Consider the following 24,051-nt stretch of genomic DNA (forward strand, 5'->3'; position numbering starts at 1 on the left):
AAAGATGAAAGGATAGTCTGATACTGATAGGGCTGGGATTGGGTTTGGGCCTGGGCCTAGGTGATTGGTTTTTTTTAACACACACATGACATACCCCAAACAATAGAACATAAGCCCATAATTTTACATAAAGTCGGTTGCTCGGGTCGGTTGTCGGGCAACCGACTTTCTCATATTTTACAACCACCACCACCCAACCTGCCTTTTGTGGTTCGGTTGGTACCAACCGACCCGACTATTGTGGGTCGGTTGTTGGTTGATTATCGGCCGAGAAAATGGGTCGGTTGTCGGGTAAAAACCGACCCATTCCCACCCCTAAATAACTTATAGAATCATCAGATTGAATCAAATTATTTTTCTTACTAAATTGGAGCATATTTAACTTAATGTGGTTCATATTCAATCGATTTACAAGTCTACTCTTCCCTAGTGGATGTTAATGATAAATTTATGTAGGCTATCTCCAATGGTCGAATGGTTAATTTTCGATTAAGTCTACAATTTTAGCGAATAAGGATTTCTCTCCTTGTTCCGTCTCTCGACATATTAGGAAGTTTTTGAGGTTACATTTATCATCTAAAATTAAAGTATTGGGTTACTTTTTTCAAACCATCTTCAAATTAAGGACGACATGTACGTTGTGGTTTGAGTGGGAAAAAAAAAACCTATATCCCTTCGTTCCGGGAAAAGGAAAGTCCTCAATAAAGATATATCAAAGCGTAATCTATTTCTTTCTTTCTTTCTTTCAAAACCTTTCTAACTCGGTTCCAATGGTCAATAGAAAGCCGTAATCTTTTGTTCCCGAAGCGTTTATTTAATTTCATTGCCTCGGGTTTGATTCAAGTCGATATTGTCACTTTCGTAGGTCTCCTAAACGAAGCTTTGGTGTTGTTCAGATCCATCCGTAGAAATGGTAAAGCTAGATCCAGCGTTTCAAAAACAAAAAAGAAAGAATCCCAGAACTACCCACAATTTCAAAAAAAAAAAAAAAAAAAAAGGTTTTTCCTTTTTTTTTTTTTTTTTTTTTCAATCATGACTTCATGAGAAGACAATATGTATATAAAGGATGTTTCATCATATGAATCACTACTCGATCATATTTCCTAAGTCGATATAAGAGACAAAAAAAAATAAGGAAAGAAAAGTGTCGGGGAGTTGGATATTTTAATTGTTGATTCGAAAATGAAATTTCGTTGGCATTTTTGACACCTTTCTATGCTTCAATGACAAAAAGATTTCATATATATACCAAATTTTTTTTTTGGCATCTTTACGACCAAATATAATTTTGGTCGACCTCGAAGGCTGGTGATCTTATTGGCCTCCCTCAATAAGGGACCAGACCCCCACCTTCTCCTACTCAAGGCCGACCTAGGAGTCAATTTGAAATATTTCTTTGGTAGATCACAAAATTTCTTTGGGTTTTGAGAGCAACTCTCTGTTAATCATTATTTTGCATTTAAATACCGAGTCTTAGATGAAGGTATGTATTTATGATTAATTGAATTTCTACTTTAAGTAATTGTGAGAATCATGAAGTTCTAGGTCTTGAATTTATGGATTGAGTCTAATGATTTATTCAATATAAAATTTACATATTGCATATTAGAAAATGTTGCGGAGATGTACGTAAAGTGTCTGTCAAAATATTGACGTTTGCTCAATAAAAAAAATAAACACAATCCATTTGCACACGTGTTAGAAGAAACAAGGCATGCATGTAAATGGATTAGAAATGTAAATAAAATTCTTTTGAGAGAGATAAGACGTAGGAAAATTATATAGAAACTATAAATTATATAAAATATAAACTAGTAAAATTTTTAGACTTTTTGCAATGATAATATTTAAATAGAGACCTAAAATAATATCTTAAAGAAAAGGAATGATATATAAAATATATTTAATTTTATAAATTATTATATTTCAAGTATCAGTATGCTTATGGGTTCATATTCAATCGATTTACAAGTCTACTCTTCCCTAGTGGATGTTAATGATAAATTTATGTAGGCTATCTCCAATGGTCGAATTTAAATTATATTTAAATAGAGACCTAAATAGAGACCTAAATATATTGCATGTACTTGAATTTCATAAGTGGTTAAGTGGTGTTGTGGGAATTCACTTTGACTCTCCTCACAAGTTCATGGGTTTGAACCCCAACATGGGCAAAAAACACTTTACATCTTTTTTATGCAATATATATAACATTTATATAATATAAAATATATAAATATATATATATATAAATAATTCGGTTCGGTTAGGTTTTTTTGTCAGCCCGATTTTGTTTACCATTCTGTATGTTTTTTGTTAATTCGTGGACCAACTTGAAATGAACCCTATAGTTAATGAGGAAATTTGAAATGTTTTATAGTTCGTGGACCAACTTGAAATGAACCCTATAATTAATGGAAAAATTTGAAATGTTTTATAGTTCGTGGATCAATTTGAAATGGACCATATAGTTGATGGATGTAAATGTACTTGAGTCTATAAATAATGACGGGTGTGAAGATTGTTTTTATATTTTTTTAAAAATTTAATGGAGGGTGTAAAAATAAGGTGTGTGGGAAAGTAGGAAAGTGGGTGAGAATAAAACCACTCATAATAAATTATGGCTTTTCTATATTTTACCCACCTGAACTTTGGGCTCAATCTCACTTTACCACCTAAAGAATAAAGTATGCCAATTTACAACTTAAATAAAAATTTGTTGCAATGTACCATTTATGACTCATTTTGTCTAGATTTTTGTTAAAATAAAGGTGTTTTGGTTTTTTTCAAGTTTATATTGTTATAAGAAAATGACTTTTTACACTTTACTCGCTTTGACATAATAGAGAACTGACTTGAAAAGATTAAAACACCTTTATTTTCAATAGAAGTTTAGATGAAATGAGTCTAAAGTGGTAGATTGCAACAAATTTTTAATTCAGGTTTTTTTTAGGTGGTGAAGTGAGATTGAACTCAAAATTCATGTAAGTAAAGTGTAATAAAGCCATAAATTATAGTTAATGAGTATAACACATGTTAGTTTTTGAGTGGCATGTGAGTTTTTGAGTGGATGGTAGTGCTACACCACTTTTAAGGGTGGTGAGCAAAATGTACTCAATTAAGATAGTATAGTCAAATATCATGTATCAAATGGGCCTATGAATTAATGACCTTAAAATAAAAGACTTCGGCCCAATAACGTTATAGTGTAAGCTGACCTTTTCTTGGCCCAAGCAAATGCTCTCTGGACCGTGTTTGCCCACTTCTATTCATTGCAGGAATCAAACTCGAAGTGGATGCAAAAGGGTTTTAGTTGGAGTCTTGGAGGGGTTTTAGTTACATGTTCTTTTCCTCCCAAATCCCAATAACAACACAGAGTTGTGCTTCCAATCTCTACTCTAAATAACAAACATAGAATTGAGTTTTGTTTTTTGTAACCATGGCTGAAATCAATGACACTAGAATGGCCGACTGGATCAGCGAATTGCCTGACGACGTTCTATGTCGCATCCTCTCCTTTTCAACTGTGAAGGACGCATTTCAGGCGAAGCTACTGTCACGTAGATGGAGACATCTCCAGGTTCCTCTCTCCAATCTTCACTTCAACCAAAATACAATATTTGGAACTGAACATAGTGTTTCGTACCTGAAAAAACATCTACAGCTTAAGTCTGAATTTGTTGAAAGGGTTGATGGGTTTTTGAAGTTATTTAGAGGTCCATATCTGAATTCTTGCATGGTCTGTTTCTGCCTGGACAATGAGTTTGCTTCTCATATTGATGATTGGGTCGCTTTCGCTGTTCGAATGAATGCTGAATCAATTAAGCTCAAATTTCACTCTGTTCTCGATTTTGATGGATACCAACTCTATAATTTCCCTTTTCATCTTCTACCCTTTGGCAAAGGGTCTCGCTTGAAGCATCTCAGATTAACAGCATGCCTTCTGAGGCCTCCTCCTGAGCCTCAGCTCGCAAACCGGCTCAGTTCCTTGAAGACCCTTGATTTGCGATATCTTCCTTTAGACCAAACTGGTCTAGACACTGTCCTCTCTGCTTGTTTGGACCTTGACTGGTTGATATTGAAGTACTGTCGATTGCCAGAGACTGCGCGGGTATGCGGTCGATTGAAAGGCTTGCGCGTTTACCATTGTGAACGCATGCGGACTATTGAGCTCAGGTCTGTTGACCTCCAAGCATTTGAGTATAGAGGTTTGTGGATAAATGTCTCCTTTTTGGGGGTTCCGCATCTCAAAAGAGTTCATTTTGGGTTTCTGAATCCATATGAGAGAGGGACAAATTATATCTTCAATGGTCTAGCAAAGGATCTTCCTGAGTTACAAATTCTATCGCTGCTTTGGTTTACTGTTAAGGTAAGTTAGAATATAATTATGTCATTGCTTATTCTGAATTTTTGAGAAAAAAAATTGGAGTATACTTTTGTGTAACATCTTGTAATACTTATTTTGTCTTTAGGCACGCCCGATACCTGCAAGCGTTACTACTTTCAGCTGTCTCAAACAATTGGACATGTTTGCGGCTATATACGTAGGCTTTGACCTCCTCTCATTTAATTACATTCTAAACGCTTGCCCCAGTCTGCAGAAGTTCCATCTGTCTGTGAGTCCTTACAATCATTTCCAAATGCTGTATTTTTTAATGACATGGTTGGACTAATCTTTGTGACATTTATTTTGCTAATTCATAAGCGGTTCTTCGTTATCCATACACTACTATACACACACGGTTATATTTATGAAGCGGGCTTCTATAAATATTTTTCTTCTCTCAATTGATTTATCTTATAGGCACATGTATCCTAATGTGAGCATTGAACAGACCAAGTACTACAGAGGAGAGAAATAAATATTATATTATGGTTAATAATAATTTGAGGACTAAGGTTACCCAGCATTTCAAGGATTCAGTTGAAAGAGAAAAATTAAGATCTTAGTTTTGCTCTCTTTTCTGCGAGAAAAGAAAATTTGATGAAAAATTATTAAGAAAATATGTTAAATAAAAGTTTTTGAGGTTTCCTTTTAGAAATTATTCTGAAACTTATCTTCGCTAAATGGGTGATATGTCACAGGGCGTGATCTTGGATTCCGTTGCACTTATACACGCACAGGCACACGTGCATGTATGCACACACACACACACACACATATTGAGCAGGTTTCAGTGCCTTTTTAATTTTTATTGTTGATGTACTCTACATCTGTGTTGATTCTGGAGAAGCATATGTGTGCAGGTGCAGATATGCAATTTCAGTTGTCGGGGGCATATGCTTATTGTTAGATCACTTTAGTTTCAGAGTTATAGATGTTTTTGTGTGCAGGTGAAGATATGCAATTTCACAATAATTGTGCGCATAAACTGTGTGATTTAATAAGTTATATGAAATATAGATGTTTCTATGAATTCGTAAGAGTCTTAGGGGGCTTTCCTTGGATTTCAGGTCTGTAGTTATATTATTAGACACTTTCGTATTTTGATGGGACAATCCTAGTGAAAAAAAAACAAAGAAAAGGTATTAGCAAGAGTTATTAAGATTATGTTCAGTTGTACTTAAAGATATAGAGACTTTGATGAAGGGGTGGATATGAATTATGAAAGACTTTGGGCCCATTACTCTTGTTGGTAGTGTTTATAAATTGTTGTCTAAGGTCTTGGCACAGAAGTTGGAAAGTGTCTTGTTTTATCAACTTTCCATTTGTTATTTGCATATGATACCTTTTTTTAGCTTTTGTGATGCAGAGTGGTAACAAACTAACAATCCAAAATGTTCTTTGGTGTGTTTTGAGAATGTTATATGATTGAAGACTAATTTGGATAAGAGTGAGATAGTGCTGTAGGTGTGGTGAGTAATGAAGTAATGCTTAGTGAATGGGAGTGTGAGGTGAATTTCTTTGTTAGTTTTTCGTCTTCTTCAAAGTGGTGCCAGTGTAAAATGTTTTGGGTGAAAGATTTGAGAAAACGCTGGCACGATGGAAGAGGAAGTAGTTCATTTAAAGTTAGGAATGTAACATTGATTAAAAGTGTTTTATCTAGTGTCCCAACTGCATGTCTCTCTATATTGTTTGGAAGTCGTTAGCAAAGAGGTTGGAGATGTTGAATTTCCTATGATCTGGATTATGTGATGCTTATAAGTGCCATTTTGTAAATTGAAGTGCTATTTATGTTATTAATATTTTTACAAGCAGGATAGTGATTAGGGAATCAGAAAGCTTGATGCTTTTTAATCAAACTAGTGGTTATGGTGGTTTGAAGTTCAACACAATAGTATCTGGTAGTGATGGTAAATATTGGTTTTCAGGTGGTGGGTGGACTATCCAAGGTGTAATTAGGGGATCGTATGTTTCAGTTAATGGAAGCAGGGGTTTAGGTATGGAGACTAGCTTGTCAAAGTTACTAGTTTTCAAGGTTAGTGTTGGTACGGGAGTCAGATGTTGGAAGAGAGGATGTCCATCATATGAGCCATGGGTGTGTGTGTGTGTGTGTTTGCTATCTCGAGTTCTATTCTGTTCTTTTAATAGGCGATATATTATTGTCTTAGTCTTGGAGTCCAATTTCTGTAAGGAACTTCCATGTATGATTGCGAGTAACATATATAGCCAGTGGGGTTTCTTTTAAGTGTTGCATAAGGTTTAAGGTTAGAGAGGGAGGGGCAGGAGAGGATGTCATGCAGTGGAGTTAGGCTGTTAGGGTTGAGTTTGTAATGCATTTGAGTGAAGGACTTTTTATGGGTAATTTCATTTTTTTTTTTTTTCCCATGGAGGGAAATTTCAATTGTGATATGAGGGTTAGAGGAAATATAATTGTTAATCATTCTTAATATGTTCAAGGCAGGGGAAGGAAAACCATAATGTATTGGTTTGCTAATTTATTCATTTGTTGTGCTTTAAGGTATGTCTTGTCATGTCATGTGTGAGCCAATGGTGTGCGTGGCAAATAGGCATCAATAATATTGAATTCAATTAATTTAGTATTCTATGTTTATCGTGGAAAACTTGTGCGGGGTTGTTTCTACCACAGGACAGTATGAGTGCTAGGTCTTAACAGATAGCAGCGCGTATCCAAGATAAATTAAATTCTTAATTATAACCCGTGCAAGTTTTTCTCCTGTTGATTTAGCCTTCAATTTTATCCTTCAATCTAACTATCATTTCCCTTTTTCTGTGGCAGTTAAGTTATGGGGGTCGCCTAGGAAGACAAGAGAAGGTAGAGTGCTATTCGAATTCGAATAAACTACGTATTTTGCAATTGGATGAAATTGAAATCAGTGGGTTTAAGGGTAGTTTGGAGGAGATGGAGCTTGCCATTTACTTGCTTAATAATGTTGTTGCACTTAAGCGTATGGTCCTCTTCAACTCATGGAAGAAAACGGTTGATAATAGTTGGATCGAAGTGTGGAACTCGTGGACTGAATTGGATAGGAAGCAAATCTATGATTCGCTTTTTAAAGAAATTATCAATCCAGGGGTAGAATTAATTGTCATTTGAAGTCATACTTTTTTTTTTTTTGGAAGTTAGGTAAAGTACAAATATAATATTTATGTTTTTCAGTGTAGGATGTATTTACAATTAAAGGTTTCAATCCAAATATAGGGTCATTAGTTATGGTTAATTTTAATTTCGTGTTTCTATTTATTAGGAATTTTGGTGCCCAATTCAATTGAAATTGATAGAAGCTTCTAATTTCTGTCCGGTGAAATGGGAAAATTCGAACCTAAATTCTCTAACATTGTGGAAAGAGATACTAGTAGTTTGGTAAAATATGTAGATCCCTTTGGAGGAATCCAATGAACCTTTCTAGGAGATCTCTACTTCCTACAAAGATGTGGCGGATGCGTGGAAATACAGTTTTATATTTGGCCAAATTTTATCTTTGGTCTTTTTAGTTTGGGCTAAGTTTTATTTTTATTTATATAGTTTTAATTGTTCTAATTTTAGTCATGTACTTTACAAATCATAGCAATCCAATGATATATTTGCATTTTCGTTTAGTAAATCATTAAATGTGTTTCGATTTTAGTCATGAACTTTACAAACCATTATAATTTTGGTCATATATTTTATAAATCATTAGCAATTCAAGGATAGAAAAAACAAAAATACTAAAATCAGAACAATTGAAATTACATAAATGAAAGGAAAATTTGACCCAAACTATAAGGACCAAAAATAAATTTTAGCCTTTATGTTCTCCTGCCCGGGCCTTAGGGGTATCACCGTAGAAATTAAGAGAATGTCATGCATACTTTGTGGAACTGTCATTTCGGCAGAAATGTGTGGAGAGGATTTATAGATGTGGGTTGATGGATAAGCAGGAAGGCTGTTTTATGGACTTAATTGTTGTGCACAAGTAATGAAAGGCACATGTTTAACACCAAAAATCCAAGATTTAACCTCTACAACTAAATTTTATTTCATTAAGAAATAATCTTGTTGTGCACAAGTAATGAAAGTAGGGCTATAAATCGGCTCGATACAGCTCGAGTTCGTATCGAGTTCGGCTAAAAAAAAAATAAGCCAAGCTGAATCTCGCTCGTTTAAGAAACAAGCCAAGATTGAGCTTTAGTATATTCGGCTCGAAAAGCTTGTGAACAGCTCGTATTTTCTAGTTATATGTTCAATACCTGATTTTTCATAGCTTATATGAGGACTTGCTATTTTTATTTTCTACTTTGTTTTTATAATGTTTGATTATATGACTTCTACTACCTTACATCTCTTTTTTAATGAGAATTTTTGCAAATGTTATAAGTTATCAATGTTTACATGAAATTATTTAGTACAGTTGTATTTCATAGAAACCATATTCATCTATATAGTGTTTTAAAGAAGTCTTTGGTGCATATCTAATTTAATTAAAAATTTATATTAACTGTAAGTTAAATTAACATATTATAATGATTTCAAAAAGAAAATATTCGATAGAAATTAATATTTTTTTAAAATAGTAACTAATAAAATACTTCGATAAAATTATGTGAATAAGCTTGATACAGCTCAAGTTCGTATCGGGTTCGATTTTTTTTTAAGCTCGTTCGAGCTCGGCTCGTATAAGAAACAAGCCAAGCCAAGCTCAAGCTCAAGCTCGAAAAATTTAAAACAAGCTGAGCCAAGGGCACGGGGGTATTCGGCTTGGCTCGGCTCGTTTACACCCCTAAATGAAAGGCACATGTTTAACACTAAAAATCCAAGATTTAACCTCTGCAACTAAATTTTATTTCATTAAGAAATAATCTAAGTCAAACAGAAAGACATTAAATCCTAACAAACTAGTCTGCAGAAGGGTAGAAATACAAAATAAAATAGCTCACATAGCCTAACATAACTTTTAACTCATAAAGGAAATAACAAATAAACAAATAAAATCAACAACTACAACAATATAAAAACAAACAAAACAATTAAACACATTGGACCAATCATCTCATAAGGATCCTTTATTATTCCCTTTTAGTGTAAGAACAATCTTATGTCTCACCAAAAAAAGAACAATCTTATGCAACAGCAGTTGTTGCAAAACAAGCAAGGAACATCCACTAGTTAGAGGTAAGTATCTACATATTGAAGGCAGAGTCCAGAATACAAATGTACGAAAAGAAACAAAAGCATATTAGAATCACATCAACACTAGACCGCTGCCAATTAGTTCTTCAAATACTCGTGCTCCAGAGCTTCTTCTGCAGAAATTCTTTTACTTGGATCCAAGCAAAGAAGTTTCTGAAAAATTAAATGCTTTAGTTTGTAATCTGCATGAGTGTATCTATACATGTATTTTTGTATGAATGAATGAATATGAACATGCATGACCAATACACACACAAGTATGTATAGATACATAAGATTCATATTAAATTTTGAAGCAACTCACAGAGAGCAGATCCTTTCCGCATGCGTCGAGCCTCGGGGCCAAAGTTCCTAAATCCTGCAAGGACATGGCAGTGAAATTTAAGTTTAATATATATATACATGCAAGATTTAAATACAAAGAAGTTACCGACATAAGTTACCTTAGGATTGTACTCAGCTAACCCATGTGGAAAATTCTCTAATGAAGTTACCCCAGGCCAATTGTCTTCATTAGGTGTACCCATAGTACTTCATAAGATACAAGGAAATTGAGGGCATTAGTGTCATTTAAGAAGAGAACTTGAGTAAAACCTTGCCATTCCAAACTTGAAAATTAAGCAATAATTAAGAAATTGAGGGCATTAGTGTCACCTGAAAATTTTATGCAGCACGTCAATCTCAGATTGGCCTTTAAACAGAGTTTTTAAGGTCACCATTTCAGCAAAGATACAACCAATGGACCACATGTCAATAGCTGTAGAATAGCGTCCAGAACCTAGCAGTATTTCTGGTGCTCTGTAATCAACTGTCACAACCTGGAAAAAACCACAAATAATAATCTCTTTCTGAGGAACAAACTTTTATTGAGGAAAAGTAAAATCAGGTTCAGAGGACAATATGTCCACTTAATAAAAAATCTAGCTCCTAGAAATGAACCACAATCAATAAATAACCATACAAATTACATGCATTCTAAGTGGTAGGGAATTGCAGCTACAATGTAAAGAGTGTTGTCTAATATAATAGATTCCTGCAACTTAAATGTAAGAGTGTCAGACATGATCACAAAATCCTAATTCTTAACATTTGGTAAAGACTTGAACTCTAATCCAGAAATTTTGTAATAAATTTAAAATTAAGCTGTTACTTGTATCCCTGGCCAAAAAAAAAAGCGGTTAGTTGGATTACATTGGTTCATTATTTCACCATATGCTCTTGTATATTCTTTTTTATTTTAAAATGCAAAAATAATTAAGTACTCTAGCTTAACATGTTTTATAAAAAAGAAATACCATTCAGTTTAAATTTACAGCCATTACAGACTGCAACTTAAATCATGTTGAAGGAAACCATCTCCGTACTACAAAAAGATAAAGAGAATGTTGTTACCATAGGAGTGAGACTTGTCTCAACAGTAAGGAATCCCCTAGCAGACCCAAAATCAGCAATCTTCAGGTTATCACCAGTAATCAACAAATTCTCAGGCTTCAAATCACGGTACAGAATTCCATGCGAATGACAATAAGAGATCCCACAAAGAATCTGCTTCAGAAAACCCTTTAAAAAGAAAAAAAGTGAAAAAAGAATAAATTGTTCATATGAGATCAGATGATAATAGTCGCAAAGCAGCAAACTTATCACATCTTTAACCATTTGGAAGGCAGATAAATAATTACATAGAAGAAGACTAAGAAATGCAAAAGGTTGAATCAAGAAGCTAACCAAAGATTGGACCCAAGCACAATGAACAAAACAATAAAGTATACAGTGTCATAATAGCCAGCGCAGTTTATTACTTATGCATGTGCTTGTTCACATTACCATGCTAGAAAGTCCAGTGCTGTTAAAAATTCCTTACCAGATACCACAAGCATGCTAATAACTTCACTCCACTGAGAAGGAAGGACACATTGCTTCCTAATATTGCAACTCATTTCTAGAGAGTTGTTAACAAAACAACCACTCACAAGTGCTTAAAATTTTAGGTCAATTCTACAGCTACATATACCTAAACTGTAACAATTATCTATCACAACATATTGTGAATGACTAACTGTGAAGAACATACCTTTATCATCGTCAGATCTTCTTTATACTGCTTTTCATACACCGCGAAGTGCTCCCTCATATTCCAAGACATGGGCTCTAAAACCAAATTTAGAAAACCCTGATGGACGAATACACGCTCCAACCTACCAGAAAAGAAGCCATTAGAGGATGAGTCCAAAATATCAAAAGAGTAAATAAAAACAATCAAATACTACGTACTTCTTATAAGATCAAAAGTTCACAACACATGGATAGGACACAACACGAATTCATAATAATAATACCTAATAAACAAAAAGTTCTTACCATTTCATCTTAAAATATGTTATTGTAAAATCTCAAAAATCATAAACTAGCAATTGATACGCTTCCCCTAATTAACCGAGGTGGACTAAATTAAACACACACCAAAAAAAAAAAAAAGAGACAATATGCTGGTGCTGGTGCTAAGCTGACGGATAATAATAGATTAATAAGCAAAGGATAAGATCACGAACCAAAACAATATTAATTGAGGAGGTTTTTCCATATGGCAGTAAGAAATACCTGACTATGTTCTCGTGCTGCAACTCATAGAGAATCAGGGATTCTCTGAGCATGTCACGAGTAATTTCATTGTCCTCCAATCGAATTTGCTTCAAAGCAACAGTCTGATTAGTAAGAAGATCAGTGGCCACATCAACAGTGGCATAGGCTCCATCTCCAAGCCATCCGTCAATCGTGTACTGCAACATATACTTAGTAAACTTTAAATTTGAAAACATGCTTTCAAACTCTGCAACTGAGGAAAAGTATAAAAGGGACAAATCAAAAAAAATTCTAAGGGAAACATTTACCCGATCCATGATGAGATACAAATTTGGAAAGTCAAGGGGAATCTGATGGTAAAGGAAACATTTACAAAATCAAATTATACTCTAATAACAGAAAACTAATGAAAGCAACTTAAGGATAAACATTAATTAATGCTTAATTATCAGAATCAGAGCCGTGAGAAGAAGAAATTGAAAATTTTAAATCAAAGCTTATGTCATGATCACATTGAATGAGCTGAGAAATAATAAGATTAAGATTCAATTACAAACAAGAAAAGGCAAAATAATTTGTTCTTTCATATAAAGTACTCATACTTCTACTTGTAAACTGTAATTAGGACTTCCAGTTGATTGCAAGGTTGAATTTGAATTGACAAAACTAGAAGAAACGTAAATCTTTTTTAATATATATTGGAGAAACTGAAAACGATTTTGAAATCTTAAACTTAGTTAAAATGACTTTGTAACTCAAAATTAATTCACTCAATCCACAAAATTCAACATCCATGCATGCATGCATACTTTTCCTTTCTAACATTTTTATTGCGTTGCTATAATTTCTTTCGTTTCCTCAAGTTTCCAGGTATCCAAACAGTGATTTAATCGATCTACATTGCACATGACAAGAACCAGAAATCGGAGAAATAAAAAACGAGTTTGAATCTAAAAATGAGTTAAATTACTTTGTAACTCAAAATTAATTATTCAATCCGCGAATTACTTTTTTTTCCTCAAGTTTCTCGGTATCCAAACACACGGTGAGCAATTCTAAATGCATATAACAGAGATCGATCTACATTACACATGCAACACCGAGCAAAGAGTTAGGGTTTTGTTTCTCGATTACCTCAAGCTTTTTCTTGGCTTCACGTCTCGCTCTTCTTCTTCAATCTTGGAGTTGGAGGCAAATGAGGGAATTGAAAAAAGAGAGAGGTGTGTGGCGGTTTTATACCGAAAGGTTTTGGAGGGAAAAGCCCTGTTACTGTTACTCTTACAGTTACTGACTTACCCATTCTGTTATATGCTGCTAACTGTCTCGCTCGCCTCTCCTCTCTCTTCTCTCTTCGCTCTTCGCTCTTCGCTCTTCGCTCTGTGGCTTCCGAAATGGGGTTCCTGCTTCGGACTCGACTTTGGCCTTTGGGGAAAATACTTTATATAAAAAAAAAAAAAAAAAAAAAAATTGTTTTTCAATTTTCTCCAATCGTCACGTGATAAGTCATAGGCCCATAAATTTTTAAAATTTTATTTTATAATCTTTACAGTTACTCACTATACCCACCTATATTCCAGAACTACCCCTCGCCCACTTCTCTATCCACCTTCGGTTCAGTTGTGGATTTGGTCATCAATAACCCTAGGGCTGGGAATGGGTCGGGTCGAGCCTATATTGGCCAAACAACCGACCCACCCGAACAACCGAGTTTGGTCATTTTCAACAACCACCAACCGACCCGACTATTGTGAGTCGGTTGCGAGTCGGGCAACCGATATAAGGCGCATCGATAATGGTTTCACCCGACTTTTGTCCCCCTACCAAAATGCACTGTGATTAAGCTATCCAGCCCAAATTCAGCAAATTGAAATTCCAATCAAACCTAGTAAAAAACGCAATGTCGATCCCTGCAAATCCAACAAAACCCAATCGAAATTCCAATCAAATCCAGCAAATCGAAATTCCAATCAAAACCCAGTAAAAAAAGCAGTGTCGATCCCTGCAAATCCATCAAAACCCAATCGAAACTCCAATCAAATCCAGAAAATTGAAATTCCAATCAAAACCCAATAAAAAACGCAGTATAGTCAATCTCTGCCACAGACGACGAAGACTAGAGGAAAAGGGAGGAGGAGAAGACGAAATGGTGGAGCTCGGAGGCGATCTCGGCGCGGGCTGGGAAGCTCTGGCGAATGGCGACGTGGAGGTGAGCTCGGGATGGGAAAAGCATTGCAGAAAGTGTGCGAAGATGAAGACGAAGATGGCCAGGATGATCAGAGACCAAGAATCGCAGCGACACACGAGCCGGAGAAGGAGACCGGAACAAGGGAGATGAGAGAGAACAGAGAGACGAAGGGGATAGGAGATGAGATGAGACAGAGAGTGAGAGTCTGATAGTGATAGGGTCGCCGTCGTCGGTGTTGTGGTCGCCGTCGCCGGTGATGAGATTGATGAGTGAAGATGAGAAAGTGAGACTGAGAGATGAGAGAGTCGAGAGAATAAAGATGAAAGGATAGTCTGATACTGATAGGGCTGGGATTGGGTTTGGGCCTGGGCCTAGGTGATTGGTTTTTTTTTAACACACACATGACATACCCCAAACAATAGAACATAAGCCCATAATTTTACATAAAGTCGGTTGCTCGGGTCGGTTGTCGGGCAACCGACTTTCTCATATTTTACAACCACCACCACCCAACCTGCCTTTTGTGGTTCGGTTGGTACCAACCGACCCGACTATTGTGGGTCGGTTGTTGGTTGATTATCGGCCGAGAAAATGGGTCGGTTGTCGGGTAAAAACCGACCCATTCCCACCCCTAAATAACTTATAGAATCATCAGATTGAATCAAATTATTTTTCTTACTAAATTGGAGCATATTTAACTTAATGTGGTTCATATTCAATCGATTTACAAGTCTACTCTTCCCTAGTGGATGTTAATGATAAATTTATGTAGGCTATCTCCAATGGTCGAATGGTTAATTTTCGATTAAGTCTACAATTTTAGCGAATAAGGATTTCTCTCCTTGTTCCGTCTCTCGACATATTAGGAAGTTTTTGAGGTTACATTTATCATCTAAAATTAAAGTATTGGGTTACTTTTTTCAAACCATCTTCAAATTAAGGACGACATGTACGTTGTGGTTTGAGTGGGAAAAAAAAAACCTATATCCCTTCGTTCCGGGAAAAGGAAAGTCCTCAATAAAGATATATCAAAGCGTAATCTATTTCTTTCTTTCTTTCTTTCAAAACCTTTCTAACTCGGTTCCAATGGTCAATAGAAAGCCGTAATCTTTTGTTCCCGAAGCGTTTATTTAATTTCATTGCCTCGGGTTTGATTCAAGTCGATATTGTCACTTTCGTAGGTCTCCTAAACGAAGCTTTGGTGTTGTTCAGATCCATCCGTAGAAATGGTAAAGCTAGATCCAGCGTTTCAAAAACAAAAAAGAAAGAATCCCAGAACTACCCACAATTTCAAAAAAAAAAAAAAAAAAAAAGGTTTTTCCTTTTTTTTTTTTTTTTTTTTCAATCATGACTTCATGAGAAGACAATATGTATATAAAGGATGTTTCATCATATGAATCACTACTCGATCATATTTCCTAAGTCGATATAAGAGACAAAAAAAAATAAGGAAAGAAAAGTGTCGGGGAGTTGGATATTTTAATTGTTGATTCGAAAATGAAATTTCGTTGGCATTTTTGACACCTTTCTATGCTTCAATGACAAAAAGATTTCATATATATACCAAATTTTTTTTTTGGCATCTTTACGACCAAATATAATTTTGGTCGACCTCGAAGGCTGGTGATCTTATTGGCCTCCCTCAATAAGGGACCAGACCCCCACCTTCTCCTACTCAAGGCCGACCTAGGAGTCAATTTGAAATATTTCTTTGGTAGATCACAAAATTTCTTTGGGTTTTGAGAGCAACTCTCTGTTAATCATTATTTTGCATTTAAATACCGAGTCTTAGATGAAGGTATGTATTTATGATTAATTGAATTTCTACTTTAAGTAATTGTGAGAATCATGAAGTTCTAGGTCTTGAATTTATGGATTGAGTCTAATGATTTATTCAATATAAAATTTACATATTGCATATTAGAAAATGTTGCGGAGATGTACGTAAAGTGTCTGTCAAAATATTGACGTTTGCTCAATAAAAAAAATAAACACAATCCATTTGCACACGTGTTAGAAGAAACAAGGCATGCATGTAAATGGATTAGAAATGTAAATAAAATTCTTTTGAGAGAGATAAGACGTAGGAAAATTATATAGAAACTATAAATTATATAAAATATAAACTAGTAAAATTTTTAGACTTTTTGCAATGATAATATTTAAATAGAGACCTAAAATAATATCTTAAAGAAAAGGAATGATATATAAAATATATTTAATTTTATAAATTATTATATTTCAAGTATCAGTATGCTTATGGGTTCATATTCAATCGATTTACAAGTCTACTCTTCCCTAGTGGATGTTAATGATAAATTTATGTAGGCTATCTCCAATGGTCGAATTTAAATTATATTTAAATAGAGACCTAAATAGAGACCTAAATATATTGCATGTACTTGAATTTCATAAGTGGTTAAGTGGTGTTGTGGGAATTCACTTTGACTCTCCTCACAAGTTCATGGGTTTGAACCCCAACATGGGCAAAAAACACTTTACATCTTTTTTATGCAATATATATAACATTTATATAATATAAAATATATAAATATATATATATATAAATAATTCGGTTCGGTTAGGTTTTTTTGTCAGCCCGATTTTGTTTACCATTCTGTATGTTTTTTGTTAATTCGTGGACCAACTTGAAATGAACCCTATAGTTAATGAGGAAATTTGAAATGTTTTATAGTTCGTGGACCAACTTGAAATGAACCCTATAATTAATGGAAAAATTTGAAATGTTTTATAGTTCGTGGATCAATTTGAAATGGACCATATAGTTGATGGATGTAAATGTACTTGAGTCTATAAATAATGACGGGTGTGAAGATTGTTTTTATATTTTTTTAAAAATTTAATGGAGGGTGTAAAAATAAGGTGTGTGGGAAAGTAGGAAAGTGGGTGAGAATAAAACCACTCATAATAAATTATGGCTTTTCTATATTTTACCCACCTGAACTTTGGGCTCAATCTCACTTTACCACCTAAAGAATAAAGTATGCCAATTTACAACTTAAATAAAAATTTGTTGCAATGTACCATTTATGACTCATTTTGTCTAGATTTTTGTTAAAATAAAGGTGTTTTGGTTTTTTTCAAGTTTATATTGTTATAAGAAAATGACTTTTTACACTTTACTCGCTTTGACATAATAGAGAACTGACTTGAAAAGATTAAAACACCTTTATTTTCAATAGAAGTTTAGATGAAATGAGTCTAAAGTGGTAGATTGCAACAAATTTTTAATTCAGGTTTTTTTTAGGTGGTGAAGTGAGATTGAACTCAAAATTCATGTAAGTAAAGTGTAATAAAGCCATAAATTATAGTTAATGAGTATAACACATGTTAGTTTTTGAGTGGCATGTGAGTTTTTGAGTGGATGGTAGTGCTACACCACTTTTAAGGGTGGTGAGCAAAATGTACTCAATTAAGATAGTATAGTCAAATATCATGTATCAAATGGGCCTATGAATTAATGACCTTAAAATAAAAGACTTCGGCCCAATAACGTTATAGTGTAAGCTGACCTTTTCTTGGCCCAAGCAAATGCTCTCTGGACCGTGTTTGCCCACTTCTATTCATTGCAGGAATCAAACTCGAAGTGGATGCAAAAGGGTTTTAGTTGGAGTCTTGGAGGGGTTTTAGTTACATGTTCTTTTCCTCCCAAATCCCAATAACAACACAGAGTTGTGCTTCCAATCTCTACTCTAAATAACAAACATAGAATTGAGTTTTGTTTTTTGTAACCATGGCTGAAATCAATGACACTAGAATGGCCGACTGGATCAGCGAATTGCCTGACGACGTTCTATGTCGCATCCTCTCCTTTTCAACTGTGAAGGACGCATTTCAGGCGAAGCTACTGTCACGTAGATGGAGACATCTCCAGGTTCCTCTCTCCAATCTTCACTTCAACCAAAATACAATATTTGGAACTGAACATAGTGTTTCGTACCTGAAAAAACATCTACAGCTTAAGTCTGAATTTGTTGAAAGGGTTGATGGGTTTTTGAAGTTATTTAGAGGTCCATATCTGAATTCTTGCATGGTCTGTTTCTGCCTGGACAATGAGTTTGCTTCTCATATTGATGATTGGGTCGCTTTCGCTGTTCGAATGAATGCTGAATCAATTAAGCTCAAATTTCACTCTGTTCTCGATTTTGATGGATACCAACTCTATAATTTCCCTTTTCATCTTCTACCCTTTGGCAAAGGGTCTCGCTTGAAGCATCTCAGATTAACAGCATGCCTTCTGAGGCCTCCTCCTGAGCCTCAGCTCGCAAACCGGCTCAGTTCCTTGAAGACCCTTGATTTGCGATATCTTCCTTTAGACCAAACTGGTCTAGACACTGTCCTCTCTGCTTGTTTGGACCTTGACTGGTTGATATTGAAGTACTGTCGATTGCCAGAGACTGCGCGGGTATGCGGTCGATTGAAAGGCTTGCGCGTTTACCATTGTGAACGCATGCGGACTATTGAGCTCAGGTCTGTTGACCTCCAAGCATTTGAGTATAGAGGTTTGTGGATAAATGTCTCCTTTTTGGGGGTTCCGCATCTCAAAAGAGTTCATTTTGGGTTTCTGAATCCATATGAGAGAGGGACAAATTATATCTTCAATGGTCTAGCAAAGGATCTTCCTGAGTTACAAATTCTATCGCTGCTTTGGTTTACTGTTAAGGTAAGTTAGAATATAATTATGTCATTGCTTATTCTGAATTTTTGAGAAAAAAAATTGGAGTATACTTTTGTGTAACATCTTGTAATACTTATTTTGTCTTTAGGCACGCCCGATACCTGCAAGCGTTACTACTTTCAGCTGTCTCAAACAATTGGACATGTTTGCGGCTATATACGTAGGCTTTGACCTCCTCTCATTTAATTACATTCTAAACGCTTGCCCCAGTCTGCAGAAGTTCCATCTGTCTGTGAGTCCTTACAATCATTTCCAAATGCTGTATTTTTTAATGACATGGTTGGACTAATCTTTGTGACATTTATTTTGCTAATTCATAAGCGGTTCTTCGTTATCCATACACTACTATACACACACGGTTATATTTATGAAGCGGGCTTCTATAAATATTTTTCTTCTCTCAATTGATTTATCTTATAGGCACATGTATCCTAATGTGAGCATTGAACAGACCAAGTACTACAGAGGAGAGAAATAAATATTATATTATGGTTAATAATAATTTGAGGACTAAGGTTACCCAGCATTTCAAGGATTCAGTTGAAAGAGAAAAATTAAGATCTTAGTTTTGCTCTCTTTTCTGCGAGAAAAGAAAATTTGATGAAAAATTATTAAGAAAATATGTTAAATAAAAGTTTTTGAGGTTTCCTTTTAGAAATTATTCTGAAACTTATCTTCGCTAAATGGGTGATATGTCACAGGGCGTGATCTTGGATTCCGTTGCACTTATACACGCACAGGCACACGTGCATGTATGCACACACACACACACACACATATTGAGCAGGTTTCAGTGCCTTTTTAATTTTTATTGTTGATGTACTCTACATCTGTGTTGATTCTGGAGAAGCATATGTGTGCAGGTGCAGATATGCAATTTCAGTTGTCGGGGGCATATGCTTATTGTTAGATCACTTTAGTTTCAGAGTTATAGATGTTTTTGTGTGCAGGTGAAGATATGCAATTTCACAATAATTGTGCGCATAAACTGTGTGATTTAATAAGTTATATGAAATATAGATGTTTCTATGAATTCGTAAGAGTCTTAGGGGGCTTTCCTTGGATTTCAGGTCTGTAGTTATATTATTAGACACTTTCGTATTTTGATGGGACAATCCTAGTGAAAAAAAAACAAAGAAAAGGTATTAGCAAGAGTTATTAAGATTATGTTCAGTTGTACTTAAAGATATAGAGACTTTGATGAAGGGGTGGATATGAATTATGAAAGACTTTGGGCCCATTACTCTTGTTGGTAGTGTTTATAAATTGTTGTCTAAGGTCTTGGCACAGAAGTTGGAAAGTGTCTTGTTTTATCAACTTTCCATTTGTTATTTGCATATGATACCTTTTTTTAGCTTTTGTGATGCAGAGTGGTAACAAACTAACAATCCAAAATGTTCTTTGGTGTGTTTTGAGAATGTTATATGATTGAAGACTAATTTGGATAAGAGTGAGATAGTGCTGTAGGTGTGGTGAGTAATGAAGTAATGCTTAGTGAATGGGAGTGTGAGGTGAATTTCTTTGTTAGTTTTTCGTCTTCTTCAAAGTGGTGCCAGTGTAAAATGTTTTGGGTGAAAGATTTGAGAAAACGCTGGCACGATGGAAGAGGAAGTAGTTCATTTAAAGTTAGGAATGTAACATTGATTAAAAGTGTTTTATCTAGTGTCCCAACTGCATGTCTCTCTATATTGTTTGGAAGTCGTTAGCAAAGAGGTTGGAGATGTTGAATTTCCTATGATCTGGATTATGTGATGCTTATAAGTGCCATTTTGTAAATTGAAGTGCTATTTATGTTATTAATATTTTTACAAGCAGGATAGTGATTAGGGAATCAGAAAGCTTGATGCTTTTTAATCAAACTAGTGGTTATGGTGGTTTGAAGTTCAACACAATAGTATCTGGTAGTGATGGTAAATATTGGTTTTCAGGTGGTGGGTGGACTATCCAAGGTGTAATTAGGGGATCGTATGTTTCAGTTAATGGAAGCAGGGGTTTAGGTATGGAGACTAGCTTGTCAAAGTTACTAGTTTTCAAGGTTAGTGTTGGTACGGGAGTCAGATGTTGGAAGAGAGGATGTCCATCATATGAGCCATGGGTGTGTGTGTGTGTGTGTTTGCTATCTCGAGTTCTATTCTGTTCTTTTAATAGGCGATATATTATTGTCTTAGTCTTGGAGTCCAATTTCTGTAAGGAACTTCCATGTATGATTGCGAGTAACATATATAGCCAGTGGGGTTTCTTTTAAGTGTTGCATAAGGTTTAAGGTTAGAGAGGGAGGGGCAGGAGAGGATGTCATGCAGTGGAGTTAGGCTGTTAGGGTTGAGTTTGTAATGCATTTGAGTGAAGGACTTTTTATGGGTAATTTCATTTTTTTTTTTTTTCCCATGGAGGGAAATTTCAATTGTGATATGAGGGTTAGAGGAAATATAATTGTTAATCATTCTTAATATGTTCAAGGCAGGGGAAGGAAAACCATAATGTATTGGTTTGCTAATTTATTCATTTGTTGTGCTTTAAGGTATGTCTTGTCATGTCATGTGTGAGCCAATGGTGTGCGTGGCAAATAGGCATCAATAATATTGAATTCAATTAATTTAGTATTCTATGTTTATCGTGGAAAACTTGTGCGGGGTTGTTTCTACCACAGGACAGTATGAGTGCTAGGTCTTAACAGATAGCAGCGCGTATCCAAGATAAATTAAATTCTTAATTATAACCCGTGCAAGTTTTTCTCCTGTTGATTTAGCCTTCAATTTTATCCTTCAATCTAACTATCATTTCCCTTTTTCTGTGGCAGTTAAGTTATGGGGGTCGCCTAGGAAGACAAGAGAAGGTAGAGTGCTATTCGAATTCGAATAAACTACGTATTTTGCAATTGGATGAAATTGAAATCAGTGGGTTTAAGGGTAGTTTGGAGGAGATGGAGCTTGCCATTTACTTGCTTAATAATGTTGTTGCACTTAAGCGTATGGTCCTCTTCAACTCATGGAAGAAAACGGTTGATAATAGTTGGATCGAAGTGTGGAACTCGTGGACTGAATTGGATAGGAAGCAAATCTATGATTCGCTTTTTAAAGAAATTATCAATCCAGGGGTAGAATTAATTGTCATTTGAAGTCATACTTTTTTTTTTTTTGGAAGTTAGGTAAAGTACAAATATAATATTTATGTTTTTCAGTGTAGGATGTATTTACAATTAAAGGTTTCAATCCAAATATAGGGTCATTAGTTATGGTTAATTTTAATTTCGTGTTTCTATTTATTAGGAATTTTGGTGCCCAATTCAATTGAAATTGATAGAAGCTTCTAATTTCTGTCCGGTGAAATGGGAAAATTCGAACCTAAATTCTCTAACATTGTGGAAAGAGATACTAGTAGTTTGGTAAAATATGTAGATCCCTTTGGAGGAATCCAATGAACCTTTCTAGGAGATCTCTACTTCCTACAAAGATGTGGCGGATGCGTGGAAATACAGTTTTATATTTGGCCAAATTTTATCTTTGGTCTTTTTAGTTTGGGCTAAGTTTTATTTTTATTTATATAGTTTTAATTGTTCTAATTTTAGTCATGTACTTTACAAATCATAGCAATCCAATGATATATTTGCATTTTCGTTTAGTAAATCATTAAATGTGTTTCGATTTTAGTCATGAACTTTACAAACCATTATAATTTTGGTCATATATTTTATAAATCATTAGCAATTCAAGGATAGAAAAAACAAAAATACTAAAATCAGAACAATTGAAATTACATAAATGAAAGGAAAATTTGACCCAAACTATAAGGACCAAAAATAAATTTTAGCCTTTATGTTCTCCTGCCCGGGCCTTAGGGGTATCACCGTAGAAATTAAGAGAATGTCATGCATACTTTGTGGAACTGTCATTTCGGCAGAAATGTGTGGAGAGGATTTATAGATGTGGGTTGATGGATAAGCAGGAAGGCTGTTTTATGGACTTAATTGTTGTGCACAAGTAATGAAAGGCACATGTTTAACACCAAAAATCCAAGATTTAACCTCTACAACTAAATTTTATTTCATTAAGAAATAATCTTGTTGTGCACAAGTAATGAAAGTAGGGCTATAAATCGGCTCGATACAGCTCGAGTTCGTATCGAGTTCGGCTAAAAAAAAAATAAGCCAAGCTGAATCTCGCTCGTTTAAGAAACAAGCCAAGATTGAGCTTTAGTATATTCGGCTCGAAAAGCTTGTGAACAGCTCGTATTTTCTAGTTATATGTTCAATACCTGATTTTTCATAGCTTATATGAGGACTTGCTATTTTTATTTTCTACTTTGTTTTTATAATGTTTGATTATATGACTTCTACTACCTTACATCTCTTTTTTAATGAGAATTTTTGCAAATGTTATAAGTTATCAATGTTTACATGAAATTATTTAGTACAGTTGTATTTCATAGAAACCATATTCATCTATATAGTGTTTTAAAGAAGTCTTTGGTGCATATCTAATTTAATTAAAAATTTATATTAACTGTAAGTTAAATTAACATATTATAATGATTTCAAAAAGAAAATATTCGATAGAAATTAATATTTTTTTAAAATAGTAACTAATAAAATACTTCGATAAAATTATGTGAATAAGCTTGATACAGCTCAAGTTCGTATCGGGTTCGATTTTTTTTTAAGCTCGTTCGAGCTCGGCTCGTATAAGAAACAAGCCAAGCCAAGCTCAAGCTCAAGCTCGAAAAATTTAAAACAAGCTGAGCCAAGGGCACGGGGGTATTCGGCTTGGCTCGGCTCGTTTACACCCCTAAATGAAAGGCACATGTTTAACACTAAAAATCCAAGATTTAACCTCTGCAACTAAATTTTATTTCATTAAGAAATAATCTAAGTCAAACAGAAAGACATTAAATCCTAACAAACTAGTCTGCAGAAGGGTAGAAATACAAAATAAAATAGCTCACATAGCCTAACATAACTTTTAACTCATAAAGGAAATAACAAATAAACAAATAAAATCAACAACTACAACAATATA

At 34.6% G+C, this 24,051-nt stretch overlaps 3 protein-coding genes across 4 annotated transcripts; 2 read left to right on the forward strand and 1 right to left on the reverse strand.

Annotated features, from left to right (window-relative positions):
* Positions 1-3,166: 3,166 nt before the first annotated feature.
* On the forward strand, positions 3,167-7,837 carry LOC147293272 (putative FBD-associated F-box protein At1g61330). The gene is made up of 3 exons (XM_086234135.1): positions 3,167-4,369; positions 4,473-4,616; positions 7,182-7,837. Exons 1-3 carry the CDS (start codon positions 3,440-3,442, stop codon positions 7,497-7,499), a joined length of 1,392 nt encoding a protein of 463 aa, XP_086090261.1. The 5' UTR covers positions 3,167-3,439; the 3' UTR covers positions 7,500-7,837.
* A 1,644-nt stretch (positions 7,838-9,481) lies between these two features.
* On the reverse strand, positions 9,482-13,485 carry LOC147293273 (cell division control protein 2 homolog B-like). Of its 2 annotated transcripts, XM_086231676.1 has the most exons (8): positions 13,290-13,485; positions 12,464-12,505; positions 12,174-12,352; positions 11,647-11,770; positions 10,230-10,393; positions 10,019-10,106; positions 9,880-9,933; positions 9,482-9,728 (listed from the first exon to the last, which is right to left on the reverse strand). In XM_086231676.1, exons 2-8 carry the CDS (start codon positions 12,470-12,472, stop codon positions 9,654-9,656), a joined length of 693 nt encoding a protein of 230 aa, XP_086087802.1. In that variant the 5' UTR covers positions 12,473-12,505; positions 13,290-13,485; the 3' UTR covers positions 9,482-9,653. The 2 variants fall into 2 exon arrangements, with proteins under 2 accessions (XP_086087802.1, XP_086087803.1); XM_086231677.1 differs by lacking the exon at positions 12,464-12,505.
* Positions 13,486-17,821: 4,336 nt separating this feature from the next.
* On the forward strand, positions 17,822-22,492 carry LOC147293274 (putative FBD-associated F-box protein At1g61330). The gene is made up of 3 exons (XM_086234134.1): positions 17,822-19,024; positions 19,128-19,271; positions 21,837-22,492. Exons 1-3 carry the CDS (start codon positions 18,095-18,097, stop codon positions 22,152-22,154), a joined length of 1,392 nt encoding a protein of 463 aa, XP_086090260.1. The 5' UTR covers positions 17,822-18,094; the 3' UTR covers positions 22,155-22,492.
* The last annotated feature ends 1,559 nt before the right edge of the window (positions 22,493-24,051 follow it).

The sequence above is a fragment of the Dryas octopetala genome, chromosome 2 (genome assembly GCF_963921425.1).
Source record: "Dryas octopetala chromosome 2, drDryOcto1.1, whole genome shotgun sequence".
Taxonomy (NCBI): Eukaryota; Viridiplantae; Streptophyta; class Magnoliopsida; order Rosales; family Rosaceae; genus Dryas; species Dryas octopetala.

Excerpts from the sequence above, each read along its gene's own strand:
- LOC147293274 (XM_086234134.1), top strand. The coding sequence starts at position 18,095 with ATGGCTGAAATCAATGACACTAGAATGGCCGACTGGATCAGCGAATTG. Across the intron at positions 19,025-19,127 it reads TGCTTTGGTTTACTGTTAAG|GCACGCCCGATACCTGCAAG; the intron begins GTAAGTTAGAAT and ends TTTTGTCTTTAG. Across the intron at positions 19,272-21,836 it reads TGCAGAAGTTCCATCTGTCT|TTAAGTTATGGGGGTCGCCT; the intron begins GTGAGTCCTTAC and ends TTTCTGTGGCAG.
- LOC147293273 (XM_086231676.1), bottom strand. Across the intron at positions 11,771-12,173 it reads CAGCACGAGAACATAGTCAG|GTTGGAGCGTGTATTCGTCC; the intron begins GTATTTCTTACT and ends CTTTTCTGGTAG. Across the intron at positions 9,934-10,018 it reads TAGCTGAGTACAATCCTAAG|GATTTAGGAACTTTGGCCCC; the intron begins GTAACTTATGTC and ends ATGTCCTTGCAG.
- LOC147293272 (XM_086234135.1), top strand. The coding sequence starts at position 3,440 with ATGGCTGAAATCAATGACACTAGAATGGCCGACTGGATCAGCGAATTG. Across the intron at positions 4,370-4,472 it reads TGCTTTGGTTTACTGTTAAG|GCACGCCCGATACCTGCAAG; the intron begins GTAAGTTAGAAT and ends TTTTGTCTTTAG. Across the intron at positions 4,617-7,181 it reads TGCAGAAGTTCCATCTGTCT|TTAAGTTATGGGGGTCGCCT; the intron begins GTGAGTCCTTAC and ends TTTCTGTGGCAG.